Source organism: Quercus robur, chromosome 2 (genome assembly GCF_932294415.1).
Source record: "Quercus robur chromosome 2, dhQueRobu3.1, whole genome shotgun sequence".
Taxonomy (NCBI): Eukaryota; Viridiplantae; Streptophyta; class Magnoliopsida; order Fagales; family Fagaceae; genus Quercus; species Quercus robur.
The window spans coordinates 35,582,895-35,605,676 of record NC_065535.1 but is presented as its reverse complement, the minus strand read 5'-3'; the positions used below and the strand labels follow the sequence as shown (position 1 = coordinate 35,605,676).

Here is a 22,782-nt window from a genome sequence, read left to right as displayed (position 1 = left end):
ATACTTCATTAGTTTTTCTTTATTATGGTTACATTGTACTCACTAAGACGTGATACAAGATTCAAATAAGCTCAAAAATTATAAACTTAGATGGCTCTCCAAGCCTCTAAGACTTGCAAAGTTTGAATCCTTTTGAATCTAAGTATGTGCTATAGTGGCTGTTTCTAGGATACCAGGAGATATTTTTACTATTTTCTTTGAGTTTTTCGACAGAGCTTTCTCAACGATTCGGTTATGATTTTCTATTGCTTTCTCACAAAAATTCCTCCTCTTTGCTGGCTACTTTCCCCCCTTTTTATAGTGTTATTCTAGAGTCCTGGGGAACTATTGATTCCCCTGTTTTGCTCCTTGGGTACCAGAGCCTGTTTTATGCCTATCGCCCAAAAGGTTGAGCCTTTCCCTGTTTTTTATATTTTCCTCCTTTTGGTTCTATTTCTTCGAAAGCCCATGACTGACTTTCCATTCCGGAGTGCACTTGTTTCTAATGTCACGTTCCTTATGGTTCAGCTTTTGGCTGTCCTTCCTCTTTGTCATTTTTCCCAAGTAAGCGGAATCCAACTCTGCTGGTTCGAAAGTTTTTCGTTGCTACTTCCTTTTTTATAGCTCCTTATTTTGGTTCCCCGAGGTATCGTTCCTTTGCATTGTGAGTGGTTACTCTAAGCTTTCTCATTTTTCTTGTTGGATCTCTGGTACCTGAGAAGGACGTATTTGCCCTTCGTTTCTTGTGTTTTTGGCATTTCCTTTAAGCTGTTTTAATCTTGTCTTAACTGTGTTACACGCCTCAGGGATCCCGAGCCTTTGGCAGCCTCTTGGGATCCCGACTCAGCTCTTTTCGCTGGTTTTTCTCCAATCTTCTGATCTAAGCCTTTTTTCCTTTTTCTTCCTTCTTTTCTCATAGGCTTTAAGGCTTGTCTCTTTATGGTTTTTGGGCTTCAAGCCTTTTGGGCTTACCACCTCTTTTTAATTTCATCTTCTATAGCCCTTTGTGTTATTTCTTTGGGCCTGGGTGCTATGATTTTTTAGACCTCAACAAGTATTAACTAAATAAATTAATAATAAATCAAACCCAAGTTCACAGATTCACAAATCACAATGAGTAATAACTACTAACTAAATAAAAAATCAAACCCAAGTCACAACATTATTACATTACAGCTTATATAAAAAATTTAAACAAAAATTAAAAAAATCAGATCAAGTGAGGTAAGCCTTAAACTAAAAAAATCAGATCAGCTTGAGCTTAAAAAAATTGAAAAAACTAAGATTGAAAGCTTTAGTTTAATACCTGAGTTGAGACTCTTGAGAGTGGGTCAAGCTTGAGAGTTGAGAGTTGAGTTGAGTTGAGATCTTGAGATTAAGAGTGGGTCGGTGAGGTTGTGACTTGTGAGTGAGTTGAGAGTGAGATTGTGTGTGTGACTGAGTGGCTGAGTCTCTTATAAGGGAGACGGAGAGCAGAGACAGAGAGGCAGAGAGCACAGAGAGACGAGTGAGAGAGAGAATTGAAGTTTAAAGTGAAGACTGAAGACTGAAGAATGCGTGAGAGAGATTCGGCCATTAGGGTTAGATGCAGATCTGAATTCTTCTCAAATCAAAAATTGATCTGCATCTTCCTTAGATGCAGATTTGAATTTTTCTCAAATAAAAAAATTGTTTTACATCTTCCTTAGATGTAGATCTGAATTTTTTAAACAAAAACTAATTTGTATCTTCCTTAGATACAAATCTGAATTTTTCTTATTTAAAAAATTGATTTATGTTTTTTTAAGATGTAGATTTGATTTTTTTTTTTTTTAACATAGCCAATTTTGAAATAAAAAAAGGGTCATGAGTGGTTTTGTTTATTTGTTTAGTGCACGTAGCATAGATTTATTTCATGAATAAAGTTCTCTTCTTAAAAAATCTTTTTCTTAATATTGTTTACACATATAAAAACAGATCTGATTTTTTTTTAATATACAAATTTGATTTATATATATATATATATATATATCACAAAACAAATCTGATTTTTCTTTCATAAAAAAACCAATTCTTTTAGTTCTCAAAAACAGATCTGATTTTTCTTTCATAAAAAAACCAATTCTTTTAATTCTCAAAAACAGATCTGATTTTTCTTTCATCAATAAACCACTTTTTTAGTTCTCAAAAACAACTCTTATTTTTTTCTAAACCCAATTCAATTTTTTATCACAACACATATCCGATTTAAAAAAAAAAAAAAAAAAAAAAAAAAAAAAAAAAACAAAGAAGAAGGCATATTCATAAAATAGATTCATGTGATGCAGTTTTGATTAGTTTTGTTCATGTGTGCAACATATCATTCATGTCATGCATAAAAGGGGTATATTGGTTACGAGAGTCTAGAAGACCAGACTCTGTCTGGTAGAATGGGTGCCTAACATCTTTCCATTTCGTAACCTAGCCTCCAAATTTAGTGCATTTGGATAAGTAGACCTAGGCTATATCTTTATTTTTATCTATTTATTTTAGATAGATTGTAACTAGGACAAAAAGCCATGTAATTATTTGGTAGTTTGTAATTAGGACCCAAAGTCATGTAATACTCAATATATCAAGCATGTATTCTTTTTTATTTAATCAATGAGAATGAAACAATTCAGTCATGTATTTTGTATTTTGTTTTTTTCTTATTTTTTTGTATAAAAAATAAGTGGTGACTTTACACCACTTACCCAAAAAGAGAGGTGCCCCTAAAAGCATTCAAAGATCTCTCTTTTTTTTGAGGCACTTTTGCGGTCTCTCACAAATGGTAGGCTGGGGTCACTCACAGATGCTAAGTGATAGAATGGACGAAAACTCTAAGGGTTCGTTTGGATACAGTTGAAAACTGAAAACTGAAAACATTGTAGCAAAATAATTTTTAAATGTGTAAATATTATCGTGTGACCAATTTTTAATGAAAAAGTTGCTGAAAAGTGAAGTTTGTGGGTCCCATGAACAGTGCACACATGGACTGTTCACTGGAGAAAAGTCAACAATCACGGCTTAAAAAAAAAAGAAAAGAAAAAAAGAAAAACGCAAAATGTGGACGTGGACGTGGGAAGTGCAAAACACGCTTCCCAAACGCACACTAAGGGCCTGTTTGGTTTGAAATTCATCACTTAATTTTCATCACTCATCACTTAAAATACCTTAATTTCCCAAACCCCCTATTTGGCACCTTAACTCAGACCAAGTTTTCAACTTCAAAAGTTGCGGCTGGGTTTCACCAAAAAAAAAAAAAAAAATCTGTTTGTCAAACATTGAGGTTGGGTATGTGGGTATAATCACGAAAATACCATTGAAAACTGATTTTTGGAAACTGAAAACACCTAAAATGTGTTTCCAGTTTTCATAACTCATCACTCAAAAATCAGAAAATTGAATAATGGAAACAATGATCCAAAACTCATCCAAACAAATGCTCATCCGTGGGACCCACATGATTTAGATGATGGAAACAAAAAATTGAGTGATATCACTCAAAACTCATCCCATCCAAACAAGCTCTAGAGACAAGGGAGACTTAAAAGATATTTTGAGACTCACTGAGTGAGAACTGTGAGATTGAGAAAGTTTGAGACTAAGAGAGAACGAGATGAGAGAGAAGTGAGAACGCCTTAATCAGGTTAAGTGAGAAGTGAAAAACTGAACGAGGGAAAAAATTACATTTCAAGTTCAAGCAAGTTAGGTTAATTGGCTGTGCTTAAAATAGATCCAAGATCGACTCAAAACTAAAATAGGCTAGACTTTTTGGACTCAAAATCGATCTGGGATGCGACCTAACTAGCTTGAAATGTTGCAGGTTAAATTGAGTTGGGCAGACGGGTCAGTTTATGGGGTTTCTGCTAAGCCCTATGCATGGTAACTAATTTGAACCGTTGAATTGGCTAGCGAATGGTAAGAAAGCACTAAAGATTGTGTAAACACCCTTGCTTGAAATTGGCCATATTAGAAAATCCTCAAAGTTAAAAGATAGTAAAAGGAATATTGGTGATACGTTCCACATCAGCTGAAAGGGAAATTGACTACCACAAAAGGTACATTATACCACTTTGGATCTTGATTAATCAAATCCACCACAAAGGCATTTGCATCAAGTCCGTTTAATGGTGTAATTTGCTAGGTATGACTCAAGAGAGAAAATCCAATTATCTTTTTGCACTAGAATACTCTGCTAATTTCCAACACACCAGCACATAACCTTTTCAACAATTGATCTAGCAAACAAGATACTCTGCCATGTGTAAGAAGGTCGATACACCAAAATTAGTAGTCAAGAACATCCTAGTTGGGAAGTTGATTGATGTTAAAAATTCTAGGACCACAACAAATTCTAAACTCATTTTCGTGACTGATTGTGAGTAGTGAAAAAATGAAGAAAAAAGTAGTGGATTTATATAAAAATGACAAACAACTAATCACAATTTCCCATATAAGATAATTGTGAATATATATATATATATATACATACATAATTAGTTATGGTCCTAAATTAACTCTTAACAAGAATGAGTCCCAATAGATCGGTATCACATTTAATAATACTAGTTTCATTATATGCGCTCCGCACATGAGCGATAAAACTCTTTTTTTAAGGATAAATAGCAAATTGCATTCCTAAAGTTTGGGAGTGATTGAATTTTATACTCCCAAATTCTGAAACTTTAGGGTGTGAAATCTAAATACTCCAAAACTTTAGGGAGTTAAAATTAGGATTTAAAATGGAGTAAACTATTAGGTTTAGTGACTATTTGGATTCAGCTTCTGGCATCCACGTTTAGTTTTCCATGCGTTTCAGCTCTTTTTTTTTTGGTAGCCGCACTTGTTGACTTTTTGTGCGTGAACAGTGCATTCTTGCACGGTTCATGGACCCACAAATTTCACTTTTTAACAATTTTTTCATTAAAAATAGGTCCTATGGCACTATTCACACATTTAAAAATTATTTTGCTACAGTATTTTCAGTTTTCAGTTTTCAGTTTCAGCAAAATAAATTCTATCCAAATAGACCCTTAGTGTGTGCTAGTTTTTAGGAAAAAAATGTATTAAACTTGCGTGAGATATATTTAAGAGAAATGATATATCCACAACATTTTTACAACAAATTTTAAGTAGCAAGTTGTTACTAGTTGTTATTGTTAGGGTAAAAAAGAAATCTTAAAAAGAAATTTTAGTGTTAGGTTCAAATTTGAACTAATAACAACTAACCACTTATGATTTGTTGTGAAAATGTTATGGACGTAACAACTCTTTTTTTCATATTTAAATAAAAAGTGTGCTAATTTTTAGGAAAAAAATTTATTTGGTATTTTTTTTTTAATTTTGTTGAATTACAATTTTAACCATATTTTTTATTTTTTAAGAATAAGAATTATTTTATTAGATTAAGGATACTTTTGAAATACATTTTTGACTGATGCCACTTTAAAATTTGTCATATTCCTATTATCTCTGGAAATAACTATTTTCATTTCCCTTAAAAAAAAAAAAAAAAAAATTGCAAACAAAGAAAGAGAGGGATTCGAAAACCCTTGAAAAACCCTCTTCAAGGGTTGGTTCTATGCGGTTTAAAATCTTGAAACAGCAATAACAGGAGAAAAAGAAGAGGAGAGAAATGAACAGGGCATCCCCACACCACGAAGAAGAAGAAGAAGAAGAAGAGAACGACACCCAAGTCTTTCTCGACGAATCCGACATCATCCACGAAGTCCCACTTGACGAAGAAGGTCCTTCCTCTCTCTCTCTCTCTCTTGCTTTACGTGTATATGTATATATCTGTGTGCATGTTCATTCATATATGTATGTGTGGATTGGCAGATCTTCCTGATGCAGATGACGAAGCCGCCTCTGATGCTGAAGTTTTCGGTACCCAATTCATCCATATTCTTTATTCTTTCTACATTTTTCGATTCTCTTTGTTTTTTGCTTTTTCTAATTTATGAATTCAATAAATGGGTGTCTCTGTTTTTGTGGTTTCCAGAGGAGCCTGATGATGATTCTGTGCACGTCTTCACTGGTCATACTGGTAAGATTTCCAGTTCTTCTTCATTATTATAATTTTTTCTTAAGTTTATTTATTTACTTATTTATGCCTTTGAGCAATTTGAAACTATCTAGATTTGGTTAATGAATTCATCCTTAACCAAAAAAAAAAAAAAAAAAATTATGTCTTGAAAGCTTAAAATGGAAGTAATAATTAAACTTTCTGTGTCATGTCTCTTGTCATGGTTACTTGATAATCTACTATGTTTCATTGACATAATTTACAGAATTTTAATGAGGTTATGAGATACACTTATACCCACTTTCTTCTTCTTTACTGGGGTGATAACAATAGAGAGGAGATAGCTAGAGCAATTAGAGGCTACAACCCCTATGCTTGTGATGTGATTGTCTTAATACACTTGAGCGATTGACCTTGTCTCTATGGAAAGGCATTTCCTTTAGTTGAAATGATGGGGTATCTGTTTTCCCCCTAAATCTTTGTTTGTCGGAGTCCCACATGAATGAATTAATAGAGTTTTAATCCTCCTTGTGGATTTTGGGCACAATATGGCTTTGTTTTTTCACAACTTGATGCTTGATACGAGGATACTTAATTTGGGGACTGTCTTGAAACTCACTTTTGGTTTGATTAGTGGATGGAATGCCTGCTGTTCTTGGAATCCCATCTCCATTCAACCAGTGAATGATTGGGAACTAAAATCTATGGCACAACTGCTAAATGAGTCATATGCTACAAAGATTTGACATGGGGTGGCAGATAAACTGATCTGTTTCTCCATTGTGTGTTCGCTTATGAATTGTGGTCATTGATTTTTTGCGTTTTTGGGGTTGCCTTGGTTATGCCTTGTTCTGTCATGGAGCTATTGGCTTGTTGGGAGGGTTCTTTTGGCAAAGGGAGGATTTGGAAAACAGTTTTTTTATGCATAATGTGGTACAAAGGGAGAGAAATGGCCATTGCTTTGATGGTGACAAACAAGATTGATTAAGTTATTTATCAAAAAAGATTGATTTAAGTTGAAGTTCTTGATAAAGACCCTTTATGAATGGACTTCTGCTTCCATTTGATTCTCTACTGTGGATTGTTTAGAGTTTTTGGATTTCTTACTCTAGTTTTTTTTTTTTTGGGGGTGTTTTGTATGTTATTTTAGCTATTTTCTCTTTCTTTTTTGTTCCTATTTGGGCCTCTCTTTTGTATATATCCCAGGTACAAGAGCAACACCTTTTTTTTGCACCTTTCAATTTAATTTTATTCCTTAAATTTTTTTTCCGAGGTGTTATGCTACTAAGAAAATCTATGGACTTATGTACACTTACTCCCTTTATTTGCACAGGTGAGCTGTACACAGTTGCCTGCAGCCCAACTGATGCTACATTAGTGGCAACTGGAGGAGGAGATGATAAAGGTTTTCTTTGGAGGATTGGTCAAGGAGATTGGGCTTTTGAGCTCCTAGGTATGTGCATGACATGGTAGCTACTTAGTTTTCTCTCTTTATAGGTTATGATTGTTTGCTCTAGCACTTTCCAAGTGAACCGAATTTATCTTCTGCCCCCGGTTACTAAAGAAGTAAAACATGCACAAGTTATAATCAATGCTTTTTCGTTGCCTACTTCATTTTTTTGATGGAGTATTTTTTTCTTAATATAATTTTTCTTACCTATCAAAAAAAAGTTAAAACTCTTGTAAATTTCTGTGTAGGTCATAGGGATTCTGTTTGTAGTTTAGCCTTTAGCACTGATGGACAGTTGCTAGCATCTGGATCCTTGGACGGAATCATTCAAATCTGGGACGTACAGTCAGAAAATCTCAAATGCTCATTTGAAGGGCTTGGAGGGGGCATTGAGGTGAATTTGTTATATTCCTTTAGATGCACTATATTTGTTGTCTCATTTATTGAAAATTGACTATGAACTATGTTCCTTCTCAGTGGATCAAGTGGCATCCGAGAGGACATTTGGTATTAGCTGGCTCAGAGGATTGCACTGTTTGGATGTGGAATGCTGACAAAGGTGCCTGTCTCCAGACATTTTCAGGACATGGTGGCAGTGTCACTTGTGGTGATTTTACCCCCGATGGTAGCCAGTTACTCTTTTTCTTGGTGCTTTTTTGTTTAAAGAATCTTTATTGTTCAGACTATTTCATTTTTTTTTTCTGTATCTTCCTTGTTGCTTTAGGTAAACTAGTCTGTACTGGTTCTGATGATGCAACTTTGAGGATATGGGATCCAAAAAGTGGTGAAAACATTCATGTGGTAAGAGGTATGTAAATGAATTTCCACTTAAAAATCTTCTGTTTTTGTTTTTCCCTAGGAGATTAGCACATATAAACGGAAACATCCAACTCTGAAACCAAGTAACAATGGGTAAATTCCTTGATGATCTGCAAATTTGCCTGGCAGAAACTGGAAATATTGGCTCACAATTTTTGAATCCACCTCAAGAAGAATGTAAAGAAGCTTTTCCCATCTGGCATCTGTTGTACCTACCTATGACCATTTGGCAGGTGCAATGCCTTAAAACCATAATTGTAGAGACTATGACAGCAGCATTTTTAATTTATTATAAGGAGCAAAAAAACCTCAAACAAAAGGCCAACCATGAATTTTTGTTGAAGTGTTGTCACTATTGGGATGAATGCATAAAAGCAATTTGGCCCCATGTTCCTTACAATTTTTGCAGTCCTATCTTAGCTTTTCTCTAGCTTCTTTGATTTGTAACTCTTTTGGTGTGAACATAACCCCCACCCCCCCCCCCCCCTCCCCCCCTCCTTTTGGCTAAGTTGAGATGGTCTAATTAGACTGGTACTAAAATTTTTTGATAGTTGTATCAAAGTCTAAGTGGCTAAAGAGTATGTTGGGTCAATAATAATACATAACATTAGTTGATATTTTTGATATTCAAATTATGGAAGTAGTAGTAGTTATGAGGATCAGAGAGACACCTCAAATTACTAAATTTGATGCCTTATCCTGATTATTTAAGTGGACAAAGAACTTTGGCTTGGCTTTGCCTAAAAATGTGTCTAGGTCTAGGAAGCATGGACACTTCATTTAGAGTGCCATACCCATGTCATACTGGTATTGTACCAGCCGTTTTATGTTATAATTTTTTAGAAATTGTACATGTCACCATGTCATACCTGTGTTTGTATCCGTACCCGTGTTCGTGTTCGTGCTTCCTAGATCTAGGTTGCCAAATGTGATGCACTATCGAAATGTTGAATATCTGTTACATTCTAATTAAGGCAAAACATGGGAAATGATAGAACAAAATGAGAAATGATATTTTGTTTTATTAAGTGGGATAAAAGATGACAAAAAGAAGAAGTGGGGTGAGTGAAAGATGGGACAAAAAAAGTCAGTTATCAAAAAATTCTTTCTATTTCTATGCGTATGCTTGTGTCCGTGTGTGTAAATATTTACAGAGCTCATGTGAAACTTTGGTGTTTTTGATGGTGCAACCATCATATGGCTAGTAAAAACAAATCCTCTTTGCAAGCCTAAAATTAGGGAAAAACCTAATAATGTGCGTCCCTGGAAGTTAATTAGGTTTATTTGGCTTTTACAAGATTCAAGGGTATTTTCATAATTCTATAATTGTTGGTTGTGAGTCATAGTTGTGGAACTTGGGTTGTTAATAAGTATGTCTTGTTTAGTTTATAGGCTTTTGTGTGTGCTTTGCTTCAATTCAATTGGGAGTTAGTAAAAGTAGGAGTTCTTGTCCTATTAGGGAAATTTAATATCTAGAATTTACACACCATGCCATTGTACTCTAATAATGAGAGTTGATTAATAGAAAATTTGTTTTGAGTAATGACTATGGAATTTTTTTTTTTTTTTTTTTTTTTTGGCATTATATCACTATTCACATGACTATTCACTTTTAGATTCTTACCTGTATGGCAACCCAAAATTAAGCTTTACTTTCCCCAAAAACAGCCTAGTCATTCTTGAACTATAACCCTTCTTTCTAGTGCCCTAAACCATAAATCCACAAATTATTTAAACCCTATGCCTGCTGCAATGAGTAGGAAGATTCCCTAATCTGTCCTATGTCAGTTTTTTACCCCCTGAAGGATTGAATGGTGAAAGAATGGTATGTAAAATGTAGATACTAAATGGTTGCATCCTCCCTTAAATATCAGTTGTATTGCATAGACAGGTTAGGATTCTACTTCACTTTATTTTAATCTCTGTATTTTTATGTGTATGAAATCTGTTCTGTTAATACCATTGAAAAATGAGGAATGTAGAAGCTGGAAAATTCTCTAATTTGGGATAGTTCTGTTCATTTTTTTTTTTTAATTATTGACATGAATGGATGGTATTTGTTTTGGGGTTTTTGTTTGACGTTCTTGGCATTTATGTCTTCTCCAGGTCATCCGTATCATACTGAAGAACTTACATGCATGGCGATAAGCCCTGATTCTACACTTGCCCTTACTGGTTCTAAGGATGGTTCCGTCCACATTGTAAATTTAACAACCGGGAAGGTAAGTATTTTTGTTTTACTTAAATCCTTATGTTCCGATTTTGTGCAATTCTCCTTGTCTTACCATTTGAGTATCATATGTTTGGGGTGGGTGCCTCAAGCGTCTCTCTAAATTGATCTTCAAGGTGTAAGCTTTGGAATCCTTCTAAATTCATGGTGAGCTATAATAATATAAGACAAGCATGGGAATGAATTACCGAATTATGCAAGGAGTAATTAGTCAGTGCTCCCATAGCCCAATAAATGCATGCCCTTCTCACATAATAGTGAGTCTTACCACTTAAATTCATGGCAGGACCCACTATTCATGTGAGAGGGGGGAGCATACATTTATTGTGCCTTGTGAGCACTGAATAATTACACTTATGCAAGTTTGATGCCAATTATGTAGCTCAAAGTGGCAATTAGAATTTGGTGCAATATTTAAGAAATTTCTTTTAGGCAAATTATACTTTTAAAATTTATCAAGTTCTAATATGACTTTTTTGGATGATTGGTTGATCGCCGTGTTTTGTTCGTTGGATCCTCTACTAATAAAGTGTACCAATCCTTATGTTGTGCTGAACTGAGCATCTTCCATCTGTTAGGATAAAGCTTTTCCTCTACTTGTGCAGTAAACCCCATACGCGTAATTGTTGATCCTCATAAAGTAGTCCCTGCAAGGCTTCTAGTGAAACCCACCCAACCCAATGAAGAAGAATCAAAACAAACAGACACATCTTTTTTTCCATTTAAGAGTGTACTTTGAGTTGTGGTATCTTGTTGGACCTCAAGCTGAACACTTGGTTCTTTTATGGATATGCAGGAAGGGGTGCTCCTAGGTGTGTATAGGGATTGCATTTGTTCTCAAGAATGAGTTCCTTGTCAAGTCAATTTGGGGGTTGTGGTCATATGCAAATTCAGGTAACGACCATAAGGGAGAAATTGGAAAGGAACTATACTTGACTAGGGATGGATGTAAACTCGTAAGCTACTGAGGGTAGGGATTATTGTCCAAGTCTAATTGTGAAACAAAAAATTGCCTTGCCACAACAGGTGACTTGGTTTCTCTATCATATTGCCATGGAGGTCTTGGTGAGGAGACATTAGGCTAAGTTACTAAAACACACAGGAGGGGAGGATTTATCTGTTTAGTATAATTTGAAAGAAAGACTATTGGCAGCAGATGGAGACATTTCTTTGGTCCCCTTCAAAAGGAAATTGGGGGCAGAGGGTTAAGCTCGGCAAAGGTTTTGAGAATTAGATAAGTTATTGTCCTTAGATTCAGATAAGAAAAGAGTTTTGAACCTTTGTGCATGCAACTCTGAACCTAATCAAGCTTTGACCAACCTCCACCAGTGAATTCTGCTTTGGAGCACCCCTACTCTACTCTTTTTATTTTTATTTTTTATAGGGATATGGGGTTTGAGGCAAAGAAAGATCAAGCCAGCATATCACTTTTCCTTTATTGTTGGATCCGTACCAAAATTTCTAACCAAGGCTATTTCTTCCAAGTGTCAGACATTAGCGGAGTCAGACTCCTAGATTATCTCTAGCACCTGATAGCTGCACACAAGTCCAGGCAACATAGTTCATCAGTGAAAGGCAAGATGCTTTTAGAATATGTGTTGTGTCAATGATATTTCTGTTTCTGTTGATGCACCACTGTGAATCCTTACCCTAATGAAAATTCTGGCTACCTATGACTACAGAGCACCCTGGCCTCTACTCTTATGTCAGACTTGATTGGGGGTCAAGGTGAACATGGAATCTAGCTTGCTATGGCCCTTACCTTTTATTGCTTTTAAAGTGGCTTTTCATAATTCTCCTGCATTTTACATGTGTTGTTGATTGTGTCTCCTAATCATTTTTAAAATTTTGTGTGTTTGATCTTTTTTTGTTGATATTACATTATGTCTGTATTTGTGTGTGTGTGTGTTGTTTAACATGATCAAAGAAATTGGTGGATGTGGTTATTTTTAATCTCAACGCAGCCCTGTAAAAGATTTGCATGTCTCTACCAACAGGTTGTCAGTTCACTGGTTTCACACTCAGATTCGATTGAATGTATTAGTTTTGGACCAAGCCACGGGCCAAGGTCATCTCTCTCTCTCTCTCTATTGGTGATGAATTTCTATTAACTGCCTATGATGGGAAAAATTTGTTTCTATTAATTGTAAAAGAATATGTGCATCATTAAGAGAGTCTTTATAGATATAGGACATATCTGAAATGAAACCAACATGGGACAGGAGTTTTGAAATCCAAGACTGGAGCATTCAGCACCATACTCAAACAAAAGGAGGATGTGCAGGACAGGTTTAGGTAGAAGGTTAGGGTGCTATTGTAATTGAGATACAGTAGTATTTTGATTGTATTTAGGGTCTGGAATACTGCTTTGAAACTAAAATGTAGCAGATCAGGAGTAAAAAAGGAAGAGAGAGAATAAAATAGAGGGAACCTATGTGTCAAACTTGAAGTCTTAGGCATTAGGAAGACATCAGACATCCAGAGTATGGCCTGACAGAACATCAATAAATCACAAGGTGCTCAATATATGCTCTCAGTTATTCATTTGCTTTAGAAATATTAGGCCGAAAATCACTGTTGGTCCCTATAAATATAAGGTGATTTGATTTTTGTCCTCAGAAATTCAATTGTAACAATTTATTCCTTAATTAATTTTTACATCATTTCAATTTAGTCATTGCTGTCATCTCACTAATAGAATTTTCTGACCTGCTACGGTTGACATCGTCGTGGCATACAACTTTATATTAGAAGCTAGTGTTTATAAACTGATTGTGTCAAATTATTGGCTTATGTGCCAGGTCAGCGGCCATGTTGGTATTTTTCTATTTTTCTTTAATCTTCTTTCATTTTCTCTCTTCCCCCCCTTCCCTCTTTTCTATCTATTTCTCTTGCCACTGATTCCCTCTCTCTACCATAATTTCTTCTCTCTCACCATTGAAGACATTGTCTCCCAGCTTTTCTCGCTCCACCATGCCTACCTGGCACTCTCAGTCCTCCGCTCCTTCGTGGTGCCTCCCTCCACTCCACTCTCCACAAGGCCTGCTCTGACCTTTTCAAGAAGCTCTGTGACCTCACCTTTATCGATGACCTCAAAAGGCTCAATCTTGCCAAGGTTGCCCAACTCCAATATGAGATTCTCACTCCTTGCAAGGAGTTCGACCTCACTGACATTGATGTCATCAATGAAAGGCCCAGATTCATCAAGGAAACCGGGGATAAACTCCAATCCAAAGTGTGGGTATTTTGAATGAGTGCCTCAATACTCTAAAAGAAGAGATGGAGTTGATTTATAAAAATATTGAGTGCTTTGTGCATTGAGGCTTGTTGGCCTTCGTGTGTTGTTTTCTCCTTTTCTCTCTTTTCTTCTCTGTGTATTCTACTCTTTCTTGTGATATTGTTGACAGTACTGTTCATACAGCCCCTACTCAACATAAAATTCCCTCTTTTCCATCTTCCTTACAGCCCCAAATCAAACCTTTTTTACTTTTCAAAACCCTAAATCCCACATATTTCTACCAAATGGCCATCAAATGAGTCATCAAATCACTTTTTAATCTTAACACAACTCCAAAACTCTTTTTTCAACAATATGTAACCATAGATCTACAAATTCTCGTAACCCTAACCCCACAACTACCACATATAGACAAATTTTTTTATGTCAACGAATTCTGTTTGTGAGATGTCTGCAATGACTAAATTGAAACAATGTAAAAAAAATATTTAAAATCAAGGACTAAATTGATACAATTGAAACTTTGAGAACCAGAATGAAACCACCTCCATATATATAGGAACCAAAAGTGATTTTTTAACAAAATACTATTACATTTGTTAAATATAATCCTATCAACACAAGTTTGGGTCCAAGTCACCAAAAGGTGAATCTAAAAGACCCACAGAAATCAAAACTGATCCAACCCAGAAATTCACAAATCAAAAGGCAGAAGCCAACTAAGCTGCTACTAAACAAACTTATGGCCAAAAAAAAAAACCTTCAGCTTCTAACTCTAACATGCTAAGTTTCCAAGCTAATATTATCCAGTAAGCTCCAGAGTTATCAAGCTCCCAAATGGCATGCATTAACCTCAGATCAATTTTCTATCAATTTGATGCTTCACTTCAGGTGAAGTCACTAACAATTCATTTGGTCAAATGGTATTTCTTGGTGCTTCCAATGGAGATGTACAGGGCTTGAATCCTCCCTCCTCCACTTTTGTGTATAAAAAAAAGGTTAGGCAAGACAATACAGCCATGAAGCTCCTACAAGAGCTGTTTAAAAATTTGTTTGGAAAGCTGGGGTTTAGGAGTCTTACCTTCAAATCTTTGATAGTTCAAATGGATTTCTTGAATCAAAACTATCTAGATTGTAAGTCTCACTTGTTAGCATCACTTGGTCACAACAAGAATTTGATTTTTTTTTTTTTTTTGATAAGTAATAAAGATTCATTGATATCAAAAAGAGAGAGACACCCAAGTACACCAGGGGTATACAGGGGAGAACAAATCAAAAACAAACATTACAAAAATCAAGAAAATCCAAAATAGAAGAAAAATGATGGTTTCTCCACACAGAGAACCAATCAAGTAAGGTTCTAAAGAAAAGAAGCTTGAGATCAGGCATGGAATGCTCCTTGACTTCAAAACACCTACTATTTCTCTCATTCCAAATACACCACATCAAACAGTGAGGAACAACCATCCAAATATCTCCATTACGATGGCGGCCAAAACGACCTTGCCAGCAAGCCAAAAGCCCAACAACAGAGAATGGCATAACCCAGCAAACTCCAAATAACCCAAAAATCATATCCCACAACTCCAAAGTTACTGGGCAATGAAGGAAAAGATGGTCAATAGTTTCACTATTACACTTGCACATATAACACCAATCCAAAATGCAAACCTTTCTTTTCCTTAAGTTATCAATTGTCAGGCATTTCCCCAAGGCTGCGGTCCATACAAAGAAAGCCACTCTAGCGGGAATCTTCTGCTTCCAAATGCTTTTCCAAGGGAAAAACTGCTCACTATGGCCATCTAGAAGATGGTAATAAGCATTGACCGTGAACCCCTTACTCTTACAAAGCAGCCAATATCTCTTATCTTCCCCATTCCCCCTTATAGGAGTGCAATAGATGGAATTGATGAAGCTTTTGAAAGCTTCCAATTCACGATTATGCACCTCCCTGCAAAACTAAAAATCCCAATGGAGGACTCCATTGGTGAACCTCATTAGATCCGCCGCACTTGCCTCTTTGTTACAACAAATCCTATATAAATCAGGATAGTGGTCTGCGAGAGGAGAAGATCCACACCAACGATCTAGCCAAAACTGCACTTTTGATCCATCTCCAATTTCATACAGAATAAACCGAGATAAAGAGTGCCACTCCCTTCTAATATTTTTCCACAAACTAACTCCATAAGGACCAGAGAAAGAGCTAGAACACCAACCACCCCAATCACAACCATACTTCACCTCTATCACTTGACGCCATAGAGCATCCCTCTCTTGCCCAAATCTCCATAACCACTTCCCTAATAAAGGTACATTGAAGGTTTTCAGGTTCCTAATCCCCAACCCACCTGAAGAAAGCGGAGTACACACTGTAGACCAATTAACCAAATGAAATTTGGGCTCGTCTCCTAGGCCACCCCATAAAAAGTCCCGCTGAAGTCTAGCAATTCGGTTGGCCACAGAAGCGGGAATAGGGAATAAAGAAAGAAAATAAGTAGGGAGATTAGAGAGAGTGCTTTTAATTAAAGTGACTCTACCTCCCTTGGATAAATATGATTTTTTCCAACTTGCTAATTTTCTTTCCATCTTCTCTAGAATAGGATTCCAAATAGACTTGTCCTTAAATTTTGCCCCCAAAGGAAGACCCAAATATTTCATTGGGAGAGACCCTTGCTTGCAGCCTAAGACAGCCACCAAAAGATCCATGTTATGAACTGCCCCCACAGCCACTAGTTCAGACTTATCCAAATTTACCTTCAGACCAGACACAACCTCAAACCAAATGAGCACCATACGGAGAATCAGAATTTGATCAATATTAGCATCACAAAAAATCAGAGTATCATCAGCGAAAAGGATTATATTCTGGATAAAGTTTTCCAACAAGGCGAATTAGAATTATTGAACCTGCACTGATTATCAGCCCAATAAGCAAACTTGATAGAAAATTTACCCTAACACTGACATTAGGAACACATGAATTCTAAAACTGATGCAATATTTAATTGAGGGTCTACTGAGCGTTCCCATAGGAGTCCATCAAATCAATGCATCCGATCCCTTGTCTGCTTGATGTCATCATGGGTTTTGACTGGCCATAATCCACTCTCTGGACCTTGTTAAGTTATGCTAGTTTAAATATTGGATCCGTCAGACTTTCTGAATTGAATAGCTCAATTATTAATTGCTCCTGAATGGGCTGGGAGAATGGTGAGAGATGCAATGCAGGACTGCTTTAGTGCTTTAACCAAGTAAGAACTACAGGCACGTTTGGTATGCTGTAATAGATATTGTAATGGAATGGTTATTCATGTGTAATAACTATTTGGTTATTTGATTGCATCTTTATTACAATAAATAGTTAGTCCTTGGTAATAGCTATTCCTTAAATCAAGGAATATTTATTACTTCCTAAAATAATTGTAATAGTCATTCCTTAATACATGTAACAACTTTTAAAATCAATATATTTCCAAAAAATATGAACTTTTCATGTGCATCGTCTTTTACAAACTTTTATACGTGACAACCACATTTAAGAATAGGAATAGTTATTTCATTACAACATCTTTTATTCCCAGTAATAATATTACAATTCTTGACATAATCTCTATTTAGTGTACCAAATGTGCCCTTAAAAATTATGCAACTATGAAGATATAAAATCATAAGATCTTGTACATGTTTTCACAATTTCTCTTCTCCTAAAAAGAAAGCTCATCAAAGAAAAAAAAAAAAAAACACTTTTCGAATTTTCAATTGATATAAATTTTGTTTGGAACTTGGTTTTGGCGGGGTGGGGTCAGTTGTCCATAGGTTTTACTGGCTAGAGAAGAGTCCAAAAGGCTCTTCTTTAGAAAGGTGCTCTGCATTATCAACGTAATAAATAAATATTGGTTGGAAAAATATGTAATTGATTGTGGTAACACTTTGATGATTCACACCTGTTTTTTTGTTTTGTTTTGTTTTTTTTTTTTTTTTTTTTCTCAATAATGCATGGCAGCTCTCTTTGGGCTGCAACTGGAGGCATGGATCATAAGCTTATTATCTGGGATCTGCAGCACTCAATGCCCCGTAGCACATGCGAACATGAGGTATGTCTGAGATTTATTTTGTAAATCTCTTGATATAATTAATTTCTAGTTAGTGTTCTGTCTATTGTGTTGGCAGACTAAACTATGTAATTTAAGATTTTCATCACTAATCTAACAAATGCACTTCTACCTTCTAACAGGATGGAGTGACATGCTTGACATGGCTTGGTGCATCCAATTACCTGGCTACAGGTTGTGTTGATGGGAAAGTACGATTATGGGATGGTCGCTCTGGTGATTGTATAAAAACCTTCAGTGGGCATGATGCTGCGATTCAGTCCCTTTCTGTATGTGCTAACCGCAATTTCATCGTTTCAGTTTCAATTGATGAAACTGCCAGAGTTTTTGAGATTGCAGAGTTTCTGTAAACAAATAAGCCTTTTTATGCTTACAGCATTTTTGGGTCTTCCTGGGGTATCAAAGTTTTCTACTTACGAAGAAACAAATTGTTTTCTACTGAATTTGTGACATTTTATTATACACAATGTAGTTTTATTTTTTATTTTTTTATAAAGTTTCTTTCTAATTAGAATTAAAACACTCTTTAACTGATGCACACAAATTTTACTAGGTTCTTACAAATTGTCACCATTTCAAACATTTATTTATTATGTTGTTAAACTAGTATCAATCACATTCATTATTACATTAGCTTGTAAATGTTTTATAATCAAATTGGTTATAGCAGCCAAAACTGGGTTCAAATCTCCTTTCTCTCCTGAAAATCATCTTATGAATTATGACCAACTCGTTTGTGAAGCGGAATCAGGAGAGACTTTTTCTCTCCCATCCCATGGTGCCATTGGTCAGCAGACCAGATACACACACAAGTCACACATGAACCAAATAATGAAACTCTCGAAACAGGAAACATTTGAACAATATATATATCTATAAAAGTATAGAATGAAAGAAAGTTCATTTAAAGCTTCATTTAAGCCAGAGGCCTGATCTTCACGCTTGTGGTAGAGCCCTTCTTCAATTTCCCTTTGACACATCATTGCAACAATATTATCCTACTTGCAAATTACAATAAATATATTATCTTTGATTTCAATTTTCATTTTCAAATCTTCCTTCACTGCCTATCCACGTGAACTCCCTCGTCTCTCTTTGGCTTTGCTGCTCAACAGCCACTGCATGGAAAGTATGGTATTGTTCATACACATTTATGGTGTATAGAAATTAATATTGGTTTCTCCTCCTGCGTTATTTGTACTTTTAATGTTTCTGCTACTAACTTACTAAGTATTTTGTAGTTCAAACAAATCAATGAAATAGCCAAATTAAATTATCACAACAGTAGAGGACTCAGATATCAGGACTGTTGTCCCATGTGTTGAATACCTTCCGCTTCTTCTCCTTATTCTTGTATTTGATTTCAATTTTTAAATCCTATTACACTTTTTTTTTATATGATAGAATTTGAACCTTGCTCCATGATAATTGTTTTTTATAATTAGATCAAGACACTAATTGATTTTTATGCAGATGGGATTCAAGTCCTAGATCTATTATTTGACAACAAAATTTTTTACTAATTGAGTTAATTGGAACCCACTAAATCTTATTACACTTATGTTTAAGTTGGACAGTATCTAATTTTATGTGATTGGATGAGCATACTCTTAAGCTAGGAGACCTCTTTTCGTTGTTCAAACTACAAACTGGGAGGGAATTGGCCATTGGTGAGTGGAAGGTGGCTTGATTAGTTTGTGAATTGGACCTCAGATTGACTAATTCATCTTAAGCTAGAATTATTCAACAATTAATAGTTACTTTTCTTTCACCAAGTATCTCACTTCAGGATTATTTCATTACTATTTAATTTGAGAACTTGATAATTTGGTAATCTAAATTTGTCAACTTGAAGAACTTGTGGAATATTCATTAAAAGTATTTGAAAAAAAAAATACTAATATACAGATAACAAAAAATGTGAAGCTTATTATCTTAATTTTTCTCTAATAAAATATTAGTTTCCTCTTGCTAATTATAGCTATACGATTTATCTGCTTGGCAAATTCGAGGTTCCAGCTGAACTGGTCCAAAAATATTGAACTCTCATAAATGAATTTCTTCATTTAAATTTTAATGATTTTTGGCTTGTTTTTGGTGACCGAACAAAACATGTGAAACTTTCAAAAGATGGCCGTGGATCATGTGAAGTCCACCAGGTGTACCTCCTACATTTAAACCCATCTTCTTTTCCATCTTTATATATAGAAAAGATATATTGTGACTCAAGCATCCAATACCTGCCCAGGCACTCTTTTCTTTCATGGTTCTGGATTAGCTACCATTTAATGAAACATCTCTTCAGCTCTTCTCAAATACCTATAGTTGCTACAAGGACTTAGAAACATGAGGAACTTGTATCTTGGAGCCCACACTTTTGTCCTACTTCTAATTTTCTTCATGGTACTAGCTAGTAGTAGAAGCCTTCGAGTGACTCATCGTTGTAAGTGCATCCCTCCTTGTTATATTCTGTTTCATTCTTAATTTGTGTATTCAATAGAACAATGGTTTTATACAAAGATACGGATACTGTCTCTTTCCTTTTTATAACAAATTTCGCAATTGTTAAGATGATGAATCCTGATTGATGTACAGTAGAAATAATGTTAGTGGTGGTGATGGTACACTAATCATACTATGCTACTTAAATAATTGTGAAATTTGTTATGTCTATAACATTTTTGATAGAATTTACCTATAATATAATTTTATCCCATTGTTGTTCTCTTTATTCGTTTCTCATTTTGACTGTGTTAGACATTTCAGTCAGCTTACACGACAAGGGAACCAATGTTGGAGAAGGTCATGTCTCCCCTAAGGTCTGTTACCAATAATGACTTCATGTTATACATACAAGTTCTAACAAAGCACACATTGTAATGAAGAGCACAATTAATGAGATTGAAATGTGATTAATTTGGTCATTGAATCCTTTTAGTATGTGTGTTATTTAGGAAGAAGCAAAAGAAGAACTCGGTACTGAACTGTACCCAACTGGTTCAAGCTTGCCGGACTGTTCCCACGCATGTGGACCATGCTTTCCATGCAAGAGGGTGATGGTGAGCTTCAAGTGCTTCACAGAGTCATGCCCCATTGTTTACAGATGCATGTGTAAAGGAAAATATTACCATGTTCCTTCCAATTGATCTAGCCACAAACTGGACATGCAATGAAAATAGTGGTTTGATTTTTGATTGAAATCATGTATTAATATGTTTGTTATGCGAGTGCGGATTTTATGTACATCTCTTTAGGCACATGTAGTATTTGAGTGATGATAGGAGTATTACAAATTCTATTGCACGTTCCTTGCAAATTAATGGATCAACTTTCAAATTCCAAATGAAAAATGTATTTAAGAAAATTTTTTAGTAGTCGCCATTGAGATGGCATCAATTGTAAAAGTTGCCCAGTTAATTTGTACAATAAATCTAGAGTCACAACAAATTTCATAACTATCTTTAGTGATAAATTGTTAATGGTCGATAATAAAATAATAGATGATTGACCCATATGAGAATGAATCATATCTTGACAACTCAACAGTTGTAAAATTTATTGTAAAAATTGTTGAGTTTGTAGCATTACTCTAATTTGTAAGCTTGCTTCAATGGCTCTCCATTGTTACCTGACTGCTAATGCTTCTTGTCACATAAAAATGAAGTTAGCATTTGCTTGCTACACCCACACCCTAGCTTTCAAAGCATCACTCTGGTAGTGTCTCGCAATGACAACAATGCAAGCTTTACCCCTCTCCAAGCTGCATTAATATTGACCTTAATCAATGAGAAAGGAGGTTTCTTCCAAGAAACTAGTTGAGTCAATCAAACGAGGAGAACCCTCAACATTGGGTTTGTTGGTTTGTATAGACCCAAAAGGCAAGTAACCAATTTTAAAATTAAGTAGTTAAACAGTCCAATAATGATCAGGCTTTGGTTAAATAGAACAACATCATTGTTGTGTAAATAATAAAACAAAGACGAAAATAAAGAGATGCACAATATAGTGAAGCAAAAAAAACCAATAAAACAAATCATCCCAAAAGTAAAATCCACTATGGGGGCTTAACCTACAAACCCTATAGGCAAAATAGATCCACTAATTGAATTGAAGTTTTTTACAAACGAAATAACCATATTCTAGTTTTCTACAACCTTGTAGTACTTACTAACATTACTCAATGAAACTCCTAATCCACAGACTCTTCAATAGTAGACTCCATCTCATGTGAACCTTCCATCCAAGACTTCAAGTACCCACTTGAAGATTTGATTCTAGTAACTTGATCTTCTAGTAGTGGTAGCAACTTTTACACTACTGGATCTAAAAATACTTCAAATTGATCACTTAGTAGAGGCTTTTGAGAGCATGAGGTACTAGAACCCTAGATGCACATGTAGTAGCTCTCCAAACGTCTTTTTCGCATTCTCTAGGTCTTTCTTATATAGCTTGACTTTGTTTGCACGTAATGATGCACAAAAATTTTCAGTGAACCGATTGTCCACGAGCGCTCCAATGGGGTACCTGAGGAGCCAGAAAACCAAGAACCAACAGAGACCACTGATAGGGTGCCAGCCAAAGACCCTCCGAAAGTTACGTCAGTGAAAGAAAAATCACCAAGAACTCAATAGTGTGAGAGCTATGGATTTTCTGTGTACCTTAAGGAAGAGGAGGTTTGGTGCTTATATAGTGGTGAAGAGCGAACCAAGATCCCTTGAACGCAGGAGCTTTCCTTGTAGAGGAGATTTGGAGTTAAGGTTTCGAGATCTTAGGGTTCTCTTCCCATATAGGGAAGATATGAACGTGTAGTAGGGTCTTTAGACGTGGTATGCAAGTTATTTCTATGTAAGAATACATGTGTAGAGAACACGTAAAGGATTGTGGGACCCAGTGTACTCATCTGTCAGTATGATCATCCATTCA

At 35.4% G+C, this 22,782-nt stretch overlaps 2 protein-coding genes across 4 annotated transcripts; both read left to right on the top strand.

Moving 5' to 3' along the window:
- The first annotated feature begins 5,496 nt into the window (after window positions 1-5,496).
- Window positions 5,497-18,343, top strand: LOC126713515 (uncharacterized). Of its 2 annotated transcripts, XM_050413272.1 has the most exons (11): window positions 5,499-5,729; window positions 5,821-5,868; window positions 5,984-6,028; window positions 7,341-7,460; window positions 7,706-7,851; window positions 7,935-8,082; window positions 8,182-8,265; window positions 10,383-10,498; window positions 12,504-12,574; window positions 17,751-17,841; window positions 17,982-18,343. In XM_050413272.1, the coding sequence occupies exons 1-11, from the start codon at window positions 5,618-5,620 to the stop codon at window positions 18,207-18,209; spliced, it is 1,209 nt and encodes a 402-aa protein (XP_050269229.1). In that variant the 5' UTR covers window positions 5,499-5,617; the 3' UTR covers window positions 18,210-18,343. The 2 variants fall into 2 exon arrangements, with proteins under 2 accessions (XP_050269230.1, XP_050269229.1); XM_050413273.1 differs by lacking the exons at window positions 17,751-17,841; window positions 17,982-18,343 and adding an exon at window positions 13,464-17,537 and having other exon boundaries at window positions 5,497-5,729.
- Window positions 18,344-20,075: 1,732 nt separating this feature from the next.
- LOC126706448 (protein EPIDERMAL PATTERNING FACTOR 2) lies at window positions 20,076-21,317 on the top strand. Of its 2 annotated transcripts, none has more exons than XM_050405924.1 (3): window positions 20,076-20,302; window positions 20,617-20,678; window positions 20,814-21,317. In XM_050405924.1, exons 1-3 carry the CDS (start codon window positions 20,206-20,208, stop codon window positions 21,003-21,005), a joined length of 351 nt encoding a protein of 116 aa, XP_050261881.1. In that variant the 5' UTR covers window positions 20,076-20,205; the 3' UTR covers window positions 21,006-21,317. The 2 variants fall into 2 exon arrangements, with proteins under 2 accessions (XP_050261881.1, XP_050261889.1); XM_050405932.1 differs by having other exon boundaries at window positions 20,077-20,302; window positions 20,626-20,678.
- Window positions 21,318-22,782: the final 1,465 nt, after the last annotated feature.

Coding starts and splice junctions, on each gene's coding strand:
- LOC126713515 (XM_050413272.1), top strand. CDS start 5,618: ATGAACAGGGCATCCCCACACCACGAAGAAGAAGAAGAAGAAGAAGAG. Junction 6,029..7,340: donor CGTCTTCACTGGTCATACTG/GTAAGATTTCCA, acceptor TTATTTGCACAG/GTGAGCTGTACACAGTTGCC. Junction 8,266..10,382: donor AAACATTCATGTGGTAAGAG/GTATGTAAATGA, acceptor TGTCTTCTCCAG/GTCATCCGTATCATACTGAA.
- LOC126706448 (XM_050405924.1), top strand. CDS start 20,206: ATGAGGAACTTGTATCTTGGAGCCCACACTTTTGTCCTACTTCTAATT. Junction 20,303..20,616: donor CCTTCGAGTGACTCATCGTT/GTAAGTGCATCC, acceptor TGACTGTGTTAG/ACATTTCAGTCAGCTTACAC. Junction 20,679..20,813: donor AAGGTCATGTCTCCCCTAAG/GTCTGTTACCAA, acceptor TGTGTTATTTAG/GAAGAAGCAAAAGAAGAACT.